The sequence below is a fragment of the Chroicocephalus ridibundus genome, chromosome 12, assembly GCF_963924245.1.
Source record: "Chroicocephalus ridibundus chromosome 12, bChrRid1.1, whole genome shotgun sequence".
Lineage (NCBI taxonomy): Eukaryota > Metazoa > Chordata > Aves > Charadriiformes > Laridae > Chroicocephalus > Chroicocephalus ridibundus.
In genome coordinates this window covers 14,984,912-14,996,976 of record NC_086295.1, presented here as the reverse complement: position 1 = coordinate 14,996,976, position 12,065 = coordinate 14,984,912, and the positions used below count along the sequence as shown (strand labels likewise).

Here is a 12,065-nt window from a genome sequence, read left to right as displayed (position 1 = left end):
AGATGTTCATGTGCCTTTCAGCTCCTGCTATGAAAAGGCTATGGATATGCTCTCCGATGGGCATGTCTTAGTATGTCTGTTGACGATTAAAAATAGTCCATTTTGCTTCATGTTGAAATGAACTGAAACATTTATGTGATGAGTCAACGCTTTCTGGCTGAAGAAATAAGGAGGCAGCTTTCATGATGCTGTTTATCTGTCTTCTCCCTGGGAGCTGGTGGCGAGCCAGTGTGCTCGCAAGAGAACGTGTGCCCTGTGAGGACCTGTTCAGGTTTAATTGAGAGTGGAACAAGCATGAAACAAAGGCTGTTGGAAGATCAGGGTTAAAGACAGTGTACTTCTGGAATGGGCTTAATCAATACTCTTTTGCCTTTGCAAAAAGGCTGGGTAGACGTGAATGCTGTCTAAATGCCAGAAATGGAGAAGACCTGATTAAACTGGATGGGAAACAATTATCTGTTGGGTAGCCATTGGGAACCTAGGTTGGAAGTAGGAAGAAAGCTTCTGTTTGCCTTCAAAAGGCATACTTACAAAGCTTGAGTCTGCTGGAGTAGTTGAAGGGTGATGCAGATATCTTTTTTTTCAATTTATTTTTATTTTTTAGTGCATTTACTCAAGAATCACACCTCCTCTGCTGGTACAGAGGTACTTGTTGCTCTATTCTGACTTGCAGAATCACATCTTGTGTTCTGTCAAATGTCCTGTCGCGCTTAATTCAGTCCTGCAAGATGGTTTCCTATTCTTTACAGACACCTGCATTTTGAGGCATATTACACTAAATATGTACACGCCTTTGCTTCTTGTCTAGCAGGTCTTATCTACAGCCGGAGTGATATTTTTGTGTAGGCTTTATCTAGTACTGTTAGATACACAAACTGAAAGTATCAGCCTTTTTGATTGGTAAATATTGGCTTTAAGAATGGGGAGCTGCTGGACGTATTGTAAACCTAAGGGAAAGGCTGACCTATTGTAAATCCTCCATGCCAGACGCTGTTTGCCCAGGAATCACTCCAGGTTTTCCAATAAAGTTTCTTTAGATGATGTTTCTACTTCAGTCATTATTGCAAAGATCTCAGGCTTCTTTAAACAGAAGACAGCTTTCAGCTCTAGCATTTGACCAAGTGGAATGTGTGGAATCTGGTTCGGGCTTTAAACAAATAGTTACATGAACTTTCTAGGAAATCACAGATAAGCTGAGTTAGCCGAGGACAGGATGACAGCAAGTATTTATATACTAATATTAACTTTGGTAAAACTGTGTATAAACCAAACTTGCAGAGCTGTTTATTGGGTGGAGAGAGAGGCTGCATTTTCATTACAGAAACCTGTTGATCCAGATCAAAAGCAGCTTCACGTGACAGCCTCAGTGGGCACTAATCCGGAAGATAGTGTTTGAGGCAAGGCGGCATCCCCATCACCTTTCTGGTCTAATAATTTATCCTCTGTGTAGTTGCTATGTTCTGGTGAATGGGTTGTCTTTGCACGCCCTCCCCACAGCATGCTGGGTTCCCCTGGGTCTAGGGGAATCTGGGTCTGATTCTGAGCGCTTGGAAGTAGGAGGGCTCTAAGGGAGCACACTGATACTGGACAGGGAGTCTGGCAAAGGGAGCTTCTGGACTACGTTTCTACTTTGTCAGACTTCTTCTGCATTTAATTTATTTTACAGATTGGTTTTCCTTATAAAAAGTTCAGTATTTTAATAAAATACTTAATGTAAATTCAGTGGTTTTTAGTTCTATTCCTGGTTTACTTTCTGTATTTCTTGAAACTTTTAAATATTTCCAGATTAAACAATTTTCTCCAAGTAATAAAATACCAGGGATGATTGAGTACTTTTTGCAGTTTCTGCTTTCTAATTGAGGTTTATTACTGCTAAGCATAGTCTCTATATGGCAGAGGAAGACTGTAGGAAGCTGTGAAAAAGTTTGCTTTAAAGTCTGCTGAAATTCAGCAAAATGTTGCTGAGATCTTCAAAAACGAGTGCCATCTGGAAGCAAATATTCACACAACAAAACCGTAAGATCCTGAGCCGGTCCGCAAAGAACCAGCATCACAAAGCTGGTCAGTGGTAAAACCTGAATTTTGTGAATTTTGGAGGAGGCTTATAAAACAGCAGGTAGTTGGCCTTGGTAGGTGCTGTGGTGGAGGGGAGTGTGAAGAGCCAGGGTAGTGAAAGCTGGTTGCCTGGTCCTGCAGTTCTTGCAGGAGCGTGGCTTTACTCTTCATGGGGTTGGATGTTTGCCTGCCTCTTAAATTCATCATATTTTTCTCCCCACCTGTCTTGCTTTAGGAACAAGTATCTCCTTTTAAACAGCCAGGAACTGAATGAGCTGAGCGCGATCTCCCATAAAGCCAACATCCCTGAAGTTGATGCAGTTGTCAACACAGACAGGTGAGTAGGGATAGAGGCTTTAGGTCAGCAGCTTCTAGCATTTTGCAGGCACTTAATAGTGGAGGTTTGATGTCACCTGTTTTATTTTCGATCCTTCTCTCCACTTCGCTTGCTTTAATTTCAGTGATGCGTTTCAGTAGGAAGTGTCTAGGTTTGTACGGTGCTCGTGGTCATTAGCAAATCTACAGTGTGCTCGTGCTCAGAGTAAGGCACCCTAAAAACAAAAGCAGCCTAAAATGTTTTGGTTTTTTTTATTCGCAACCCAGACTGTGCTGGGTCTGCCTGTTTGTCTGGCCTTGCTCACTACAGGCATTGCAGACCTATGAAGTAAACTGGGATCTTTCTAATGCATGAATTGTTACTACTAATAAATCTTAGTTTTGAGGTTCAAGAGCAGCCTGTGCACACACAATGTCCCTTTGCAGTCTGCATAAACAGATCTAAATGTGCCTGCTCAGAGCCTTTATTTTAAGAGCAGCTAATAACTAGAATAAGCTAAATTAGATTAACGTGGTAAACCACTTACAGAATCTCTAGTGTTACATTTGAGTATCTGCTAGATTGACTATTTGGATTTAATAAGCTCTTTAATACGCAATTCTGATGTACAAATCTCCCAAGGTGAAACACTGTTTGCAGGATTTAGTTCTCAGAATGCTCCCAGAGTATCAGCGGGGACTTGGTCTGCACAGAGCAGGTTTGCCTCGCTTCAAAGGGGAATTCTCTAAGAGGTTTTTTAGATTATAATTATCATCATAATATTGTGCCTAATTGGGAAGAAATGGTGCCTGTGTTACTCGGATCCTTTCCTTCTGAGCACCTTCTTGGCTTTGTTTGAAAAGGTGTAAGTGTTTAGGAGGAAAAATTCCCCGTGTTAGGAGCACAGCGAAAGGAAGCGTATCAAGGGTGTACACAGCTTTTTCCAACCTGCAGAGTTTCTCATCTGTCTCTCGAGTGTTAGTGGAACGGACTGTCACGCTGTGAGAAAACAGCTTCCCACGAAGGCTTTGTCAGCGGCTATTGAGTGCCCAGCAAAGGTGCTGATAGAGTACGTAGCCCTTGTCCTGGCTGCGTCTGCTGAATGTTGTGTGCTGGGGTGGTTTTGGGGTAGAAGAGTGCCACTTGAACCATCGGCAGGATGGTCTGTATAGCCAGGCAGGCAGCATTACTCAGTTTCTGGCCTAAAATTGGTTTCTTTTCCACCCTTAGCATTTCATTTTCATGTTGCTTTTCTTGATATATGAGGAGATTAAGGCCTTGCTTCTGCACAGGCTTACTGTAGGTAGATACTCTGCTGAAGATGCTGTTTAATTCAAGTAATATTGCGGTTCTGTACTTTCACTATTACATACAGAAGAAGGCTACCTCATGTACCATCTAGGTTTCCATACTGCTCTGCCTCCTAAACGGAACTTAAAGCTTCCTTTATGTTTGTTGAGCAAGAGAGGCATGTTTTTCTTTCATCCCTAAGCTCAAATTTGGTATATGTTGGTTTTTTTCTATTCTCTTAATTCCTGCAAGCTATGAATTGGTATTTCTGAAATCATTAAAATTTTCAGAAGAAATTAAATTTTTTTTTTTTTTTAGGATTTATTTGGAAATTGTGTTGCAGGTATTGCAGATGTTTACCAAAGGCAGTGAGGAGAACTATTCCACTGGCAGAACTAGTAATGAAAGTTAATATTTGTACTGTGTATTTAATACTGGGATTTTGATCATTAAAAGCTCTGGAGAAGAGACCGGAGTCAGTGTTCTACAAGGTACAGTGCTTGCCAGCCCTTCCACTCATGCTGTAATTTCTTCACATGCTCTAGGAGTCTTGTCTGTGATGGGAAAAGAGGCTTGTTGACCAGACTGCTTCAGGTCATGAAGAAGGAACCAGCTGAATCCTCCTTCAGGTGGGTTCACTTTGCGCTGGAACATGCTGTTTGGAGTTGTCTGTGAAGTCGGTTTGTTTTTATACAGCTTACAGCAGTTGAAAATGCTTGAAAATCATAAGCTGTGAAAAGATCTGTCTTCGTTGCACTTGGCCACAATGGCAGTGCAGGTGAGAACGCCAAAGCTTGCGTTGAACCTCGTCCCCAGTACAGGCAGTGATTTTTCTGCAGAATCAACAGGTCTGAAGCCAGCTTCACATTAGAATGAAAGTGATTAGGCAATTTGATTTAAATTGTAGTTGTGATAAAATACTCCCCTCGCTCCAAAATTAAAACCTCATTTCTTCTATTTCTCAGGTTTTGGCAAGCAAGGGCAGTTGAAAGTTTTCTGCGAGGCACCACCTCCTATGCAGACCAGATGTTCCTGCTGAAGAGAGGACTCCTGGAGGTAATGAAGTATATGTCATGCTTCCTCTGTAACGTATCTCTGTAGCAACCAAGAAGGATTAATCTGTAGTGAATTCAAAAGGGGGTAAAAATGTAGTGTTAAATATTCACTGGGAATAGGGCAATTCTTGAAAAGCATTTGTGAATTCTGCTTGTGGCAGCCAGGTGTGGGGTTGCCAATTCTATAGCCTGCGTCACTGGGGAGTTAATTTAACAAAAGACTGATCTGAATTGTTGTCTTCAGTTTTGTCATTTAAGAACTAAACCTGCAGACAAATGTTTTAAATAGCGATTAAATCCGAGTCTGTGCTGTACTGCTGGCTTGGGCTAAACGGTGGCAATAACGTGTTTTCCTCCCGTGGCAGCATATTCTCTACTGCATTGTTGATAGTGAGTGCAAATCACGAGATGTGCTTCAGAGTTACTTTGACCTTCTGGGAGAACTGATGAAATTCAATATTGATGCATTCAAGAGGTTCAACAAGTACATCAACACAGATGAGAAGGTAAATATTTGTAAAACCTGCCCCGAGTGGGTCAGATTACATGCTCTCTAACCAAACGGAGCACTAAGAAACTCAGGTGCGTTTGCCGGTTTTGGTGTGATGGTTGAGCTTGGTGCACAGTAAACCTGGAGGAGTAAGCTGCCAAATCACAAGCGTGTACATTGCTGCACACACTCCTCTTTTCAGAAGTGCTCCCAGCTGTTCCGAGTCAGCGGGGGATGAGCTGCTCAGAAAACGTTGCCCTGTTACTTGATCAGGTCTAAGATCAGAGCTCAAAGATGGTAGAACGTTTCCTGTGAAGTCATTGGGGTTTGGGTTAAGCTGATAGTTGTGGACGTTGAAACAGGCTCCAAAAAAATCTTTTACTGTAGCCTGGGGGAGAGTGTTCTTCATGGAAAGACCCGTCTTATGTTTGATGTTATTTGAACTTACAGACGTTTTAAGAAGTCATGGCTGATGTAATGACCTATAAAACTTAGTTGCATGTGTAGATCAAGAACAGGCAGCTCTCTATGCAAAGTGGTTTCATGCTCTTATGCACTTTGTGTATATAACATCAACTGTTGGGTAGGGTTTGAATGACCTCATGCTCTTACTTGCTACTGTAATTTCTCTCTGGTTGCTGTTAGGTCTGGCAGATCTTGCAGAATACAAGCGGAGATGTATTTAAAAGAAAAATGTATTTAATTTCAGGTTGTTTTCTGGTAAATGAATTCATACGTTTTAGAGTATGTGTCTTTATATTTTGCGTGTGCTTCCTATTTATTGATCTGTAACTTTTTTTTAATTCTCATTCTGTATGAATCCCTCACCGTGTTCCTCCCCAGCACTGTCTGCTGTACAAAATAAGTGTAGGAAAACACAGAGCTGGAGGAGCTACAGAGGCCAGCAGCCATGCTGTCTCATTTCCCTCTTTGAAAACAAATAGTGTGTGAAATCTTGGTCTCATTGAAGTGACACAGCTTCAAAAGAGATTTTAGCGGTGCCGGGACTTTGGCATGTGTCTTCCATAGCGGTTTTAGGGCACTTCTGTAGGGTTGCTTTGATCGGCTCTCAGTGCCAGTATTGGCTTGGAGTGGATGAGGCAGGCCTGGGAGTGTGTGTCTCCTCTTATTCGTGTTAGAGGTAACAAAAAGGGAATGACTCTTGAGTATTTTGGCATTCAGAATCTAACCCTTGTTTCTGAAGGGAAGGGGAAATCGGCCATGTTTGTGAAGCCTTATGTTGGTGAAGTGCATGTTTTAGGTGTTCGTGTTCAGAATTCACAGCAGTTTCTCCAGTAACCCTCAAGAACTGTACTCTTCTCGGTGTCCAAATTCTGGAGAATGCTTACTGTTGCCCTACTTGCCAATCCCTGTTCGTAGCTCTCCCTCCTTGGGTTCGCTGGCCTGTTCCCCTTGTGCCAGCGGAGTGATTGGCTCAGTACGCCTCCTGGCCATTCTGAAAAGGGTGTGAAATGCTGCTCTGTCAGACCTCAGAGTGTTCATGGAGGGTGGATTTTTTTGGGTTTTTTGTTTTCTAATGCAACACTAAAGAGTATTTCTCTTTAGTTCCAGATATTTTTAAATCAGATCAACAGTTCATTGGTTGACTCAAACATGCTTGTTCGCTGCATTACACTGTCCCTGGACCGGTTTGAGAATCAGTCTGATGCTAAAGGTAAAGAGTAAGAAATGGGGTGGGTGGGTGTGTTTGGTAGTGATAATGGTTATTTTAAGTCTGGGCTTTGAAAAGTCTGGTTTTAGACCAAAAAAATGGCACCTTGCAGGTTTTTTGCCACAGCCTGAGCACCAGTTCTAATGCATATTGCTTGGGTCAGCGTGTCTGAACTTTAAGCACCTGATGATTGTCTTTTTCCTCTTGTTGCAGTTGCAGAAGTCCTGTCAGAGTGCCGCCTGTTATCATATATGTCCCAGATGTCCATGAGAATGTCCTTTCTTTTCCGTCTCATTAATATTATTCATGTACAGACACTTACACAGGTAAAGAGCTGACAGTAACTTTGCAGTTGTCTTGCTGTGTAGTAATGAGCTGGGCTGGGAGCAGGGAGGAACCTGGTTTCTCTTGAGGAGACCCTTGTCCTTTCTTGATGCATGCAGGAGCCACCTCCTCTGCATGCTTACCACGAGCACGTTCTGTAAGGATTTGTATAACCCATGTCTCTATTTATTTATTATTTGATTTTACTGTGTCATTTTTACTTTTAGGAAAACGTCAGTTGTTTGAACACAAGTTTAGTTATCCTAATGCTGGCCCGAAGGAAAGAAAAGCTACCTTTTTACCTGCGCACTTTGCAACAGATGGAATATACAGAAAAATACCCAGGCTTCATCCTGAACAACTTCCACAGTCTCCTGCGATTCTGGCAACAGCATTACCTCAACAAGGATAAAGACAGCACCTGCTTAGAAAATGTATGTGAACCTCTTAGCACAGCGAGAATCGATTATAGCAATATCTGCCTATTGGTCACCTAGCAAAAATGGGAAGTGAGAGGTGGTGAAGGGAAAGACAGGAGCAAGTTCTGCCCCCCACGTGTAGGTTTCTGTAGTGCTTTTCACCCCCGCTTACCCAGCCAGGTCCCTTCTGCAAGCACTCAGACTACCACAAGTTAAGTGCTGGTTTTCCCTGCAAATAACACCTTAGGTCTTGGCTCTGGCACACAGAAGTGAGACTTGCCAACGCTGAGCAGGTTTGAGATGGCCAGACCTGCACGGGGATGTGGAGGCAGGACAGAATCCAGCTCCCAGGCTAGTTAGCACCTTAACCAGGCGGTCCCCTCTCTCCCTGGTGTGGCAAACAGCGCAGGAGAAGTATCTGGTGTAGCTGGTAGAAGGCGGCAGCTGCCCTGTGGAAAGCAGCCTGCAAGCTTCCACTCCAGAGCTGCTCTGTCTTGGGCACTAAGAGGAAGAAATGACCTGTGGTGAGAAGGTGACTCCCTTGTATATGCCCTAGAAGGCTCAAGGGAGGTTGCACAGCTTTCTTCCTTGACTTTGCAGTGCTCGGGTTGCAGCTTTAACAGGTTTTTAGTGTTTTCATGTAAAAGCTCTTCTCTGGTGTGTATGTACGCTGCAGCACACGTCCCCACGGCTGTGACGTGAGCACAGGGCCGGCAGTCTCCTATAGACAGGGTGCCTGAAGAGGGGCAGAGTTAGGGCTTGGAAGTAGATAAAATAAGGAGCTTCAGTTCCCCGGAAAGGAGAAGTACAATGGAGGGAGTCTATGTGGGAAGGAGAAGTACAATGGAGGGAGTCCCATGTGGGAAGGAGAAGAAGTTGCAGTGAATGGTGCAGACTTGTAACGCTGGGGAGTGGCAGGGTGACTTGGGGCGCTGTGTGACAATGCCCGTGCCATGGTTTGACCCATCCACGGCAGACTGAGCTGCTGAGGGGAGATGCTGTCAGGACCAAAGCTCTCTGCCATTGTGGCATTTCAGGGCTGCGTTGTGCTGTGCATGAATGCTATGGTGCTGCTTGTGTCTTGGGCCACTGGTGGGGTGGAAATAGTCGTCCAGTGTCTCGGGGCTTTGGGTAATAGATGCTGTGGTGCAGGGCTGCCAGAGAGGCCTTTTGGCCTTCAGAGGACGATGCAAGAGGGATGTGAGCGGGGAGGGTGTGTTGTCCTTGTGTCTTCCCTAGGAGCGGGAGCTACAGCCAGCATCTGCACCACCGCAGTGTCCCAGTTTGTGTTTGGATTGAAGAGCAAAGGAGAAGTTTGGGCTTGTATGTGTGTGTGTGTGTGTACTGCTCTTGGGCGGCCCTGGTGGTCACCCTGTGCTGCTCTCAGGGCTATAGTTGCCGCAGGTGCTGGTAGCCCCTGCCTGCAGCGGGATAGCGGGAGGCTGGTTGTAGAAGGTGCACTTGGTTCAGCGTCCACCCCTCCTGCTCCACGCCCCAGGGAGGATGGGCAGAAGGGTGAATCAGGGCTGTGAAACTGTGTGGCTGGGGAAGTCGGGCCGAATAAGAGGCGATTTTTCAGTTCTCTCTGCTGAGTGCCTTTGGGATGCGTCTTCTGCTGCATGTTGGTGCCTGTGGACCACGCTAACCAGTCTCTTCATCTCTTCCCACAGAGCTCATGTATTAGTTTTACCTACTGGAAAGAGACTGTATCTATACTGCTCAGTCCAGACCGGACATCCCCCTGTGCCATAGTTAGCTACATCGACGAGGCATATATGGACATTGACAGAGACTTTTCCGAGGAGTAATTCTTCACTCCGGCTTCTGATGGACAGCGCTTGGAGGGTACCTCGCAGCCCGTGGATTTTCAGGGATACGCTGTGTAGTGTGTGTGTGCGTGTGCGGCTTGGAACCGTGGAGCATTACTGCATTGTCAAAACCCCAGCCCCTTCCCGGTCCCCATCTCTGACGGATGAGGCTTTGAAAGCGCTCTGGGCAACACATTCAGGGATGTATCTTCCAGTTGTTCTGGGATAAAAAATATTGACCTACAAAAACCAGCCTCTTTATTATTATTTTTTCCCCTCTCCCAGTCCAGCGGGGCTGGTCAGAGATGTTTTTCCTGACAGATGAGGATACTCTGTATGTGCCAATTTAGTTGCGGCTGTCTTTCGTGGCTACCAGAATTAGCAAGTCAAAAAGCACAGAAATTGCCCTCCAAATGTGAGGTCCAAGGAGCCGGGCTGACTGGGACCCCGACACACCAGCCGCGTGCAGAGCCGCCAGGAGGACTCCCTGCAGGCGTGACTCTTCTCTTGGGGTTTGGAATTAGGGGTTTAGGGTTGGTTAGGGTGTGAGTGTGCGTACGTGTGTGTGCGCTTTCCATTCCTGAGAGCCCTAGCTCCAGTCACCTCTTTACCATCTACTTCTGGATCATTTGGTACTAAATCTGTCTGTTTGTGCACTAGGAGAGAACCTCTGCCCCTGCTGTCTTTCCTGCAGATCCTTCCCATCCGAAGGCGTTTTACAGTGCTGCGGAGAACAGAGACGTTTCAGCAGTGGTGGAATTGCAACAGGGGTTGGCTTTTTCACGGAGCAGTAGCATTAAAACGTACTAATTTTTTCAACTTGCGGCTTGTCCCTTCTTGGGTAACTAATCTGGTTTTAAAATCCTTTTCAGGACCATTGCTCTTGACGCTAACCTGCTATGTCTGGAAGTCTTCTGTCAGTCTCTGCTTTCAGTCTTTAATATCAACACACACATTAATCTTGAAGTGCAATATTTACTGGAGATGTCAGTTCTTCCTGGATCTATTTTAATCAGAATGTGTTAAATGCTAGGAATAAACACTCCTGGTTGAAAGGAACTCTGTAGGATACGTTGGGAAAGGGGGAATCGGGTTTTGGCGGTGCTGATTGCCAAGCCTGTGCATGCCCTGCCCGCTCACCGATGTTAGTTGCGTTGCTCCAAGACAGTCAGATTCCCAGGAATGAAATACAGTCTGAAGTCCTGAGCCACTGCATTTAAGTCAAAAAATGTGTGTCTTGCAGTTCAAGCTAAAACAAACCAGTTTTCCTTCAAACATGCATCTGATTTTTTTTTTTTTTTTTTTTTTACCTTTTCTTAACTTATTTGATGTGAGACGACCTGACTTCGGCTCTGTCCAGGCTCTGGAGAGGGCCCCGTGACGAGGATGTCCCAGAGCTGTAGCGTTTTGTCTCTGATCTTTGCCAGCAGAATGAAACCCGCGCTGAGGATCCCTGAGCTGGGGCCTGGACGAGTGGACAAGGCGTCCAGCCCCGGGCGCAGGACTTGCTCTCTAGAAGTCACCCTTCTCCTCTGGCTTATCTCACACCTCACTGTCCTGCCTTGCCTTTGCAGTCGGTGCTTTGCTTGTAGGGGGGGTCAGAGCTGCTGAGCTTGTGCACAGACCTGGAGCCTTGCGGGAGCTCTTGGGGATCCTTGTGGGGCTCCTGGGGATCTGTGTGTCCCCCCCTGGGCAGACTCTGCCCCACTCTGGTGAGGTTGTCCCCGGTGCCGCCCCATTTCTGGGAGCTCCTCGCTGCGGCAGCTGCAACTCTCTGTTCACCAGGTCACCCCCTTCTTCCCCTGAGCTAGTTTCTTTCTCATCTGTATTTTTTTTTTCTTTTTGTTCTTGGGGTATTTGTGTTCTTGGTGTATCTTTGCTTCTTCTTAACTGTAATAGATGTACACTTAAAAATAAATGCTTCAGATTAAAAGGCTTTTAAGTTAAGGGATGCCTTTTCCATAGTCTAGTTAATTGGTGCATCCACTGATTGCTGCTATAAACCTGCCGAGTCTCATTTACATCTCTCTATTTACGTATTGTACACTTAGGGGCCAAGCTGCCGCTGGCCGGGGGGCTGAGCTGCGATGGCGCCAGCCTCCCTTCTGGCTGGGGGATCCCTCCTCCCCGGCCTGGGACCACGGTAACCTTTGGGTCCTCGCCTGCTCCAGGCAGCTCGGCTTCGCTTTGGCCAAGTTGGCTCTGGCTGCGGAGGAGGGCGCAAGAAAGAAACTCCGACAAGGGAGCGCGCTGGTCTCCATGTGTAAGGCTCTGCCTGCGGCGGGATGAGCGCGCAGGGAGCGTCACGGGCACATTTTTAAGTGGGGGCTGCATCTGCCTGTGCCAGATGCCTCCAGAATCTCATTTTGAGAGGGACCAGACAGCTCTGTCCTTCGTCCTTGTTTTGTCTTGTTTATGGAGAGCGCGGGGAGGAAGGGTCCTGCGTGGTGCCGGGGGACTCACAGGCTTTGGCGGAGGCTGGGGGGGGGGACACCCCTGTCATTAACCGATACTTCTGGAAGTCTGCACTATCCCCGTGGATTGCTGAGGTTTGTGCTGCCCAGATTAATGCCAATTTACTAACTGCAAATAAACGTATTAAATGGAAACTATTAAAGAAATCTATTTTAAAGAAA

At 45.8% G+C, this 12,065-nt stretch overlaps 1 protein-coding gene across 1 annotated transcript in view; it reads left to right on the top strand.

Moving 5' to 3' along the window:
* The window catches only part of TRPC4AP (transient receptor potential cation channel subfamily C member 4 associated protein), a 38,572-nt gene extending 26,507 nt beyond the window's left edge, over positions 1 to 12,065 (top strand). Inside the window, exons 12-19 of the mRNA XM_063350238.1 lie at positions 2,291 to 2,392; positions 4,207 to 4,290; positions 4,627 to 4,717; positions 5,082 to 5,222; positions 6,773 to 6,881; positions 7,092 to 7,204; positions 7,430 to 7,636; positions 9,292 to 12,065. Coding sequence (XP_063206308.1) covers positions 2,291 to 2,392; positions 4,207 to 4,290; positions 4,627 to 4,717; positions 5,082 to 5,222; positions 6,773 to 6,881; positions 7,092 to 7,204; positions 7,430 to 7,636; positions 9,292 to 9,429 — 985 coding nt within the window. The 3' untranslated portion in view covers positions 9,430 to 12,065. The remainder of the gene's footprint in view (positions 1 to 2,290; positions 2,393 to 4,206; positions 4,291 to 4,626; positions 4,718 to 5,081; positions 5,223 to 6,772; positions 6,882 to 7,091; positions 7,205 to 7,429; positions 7,637 to 9,291) is intronic.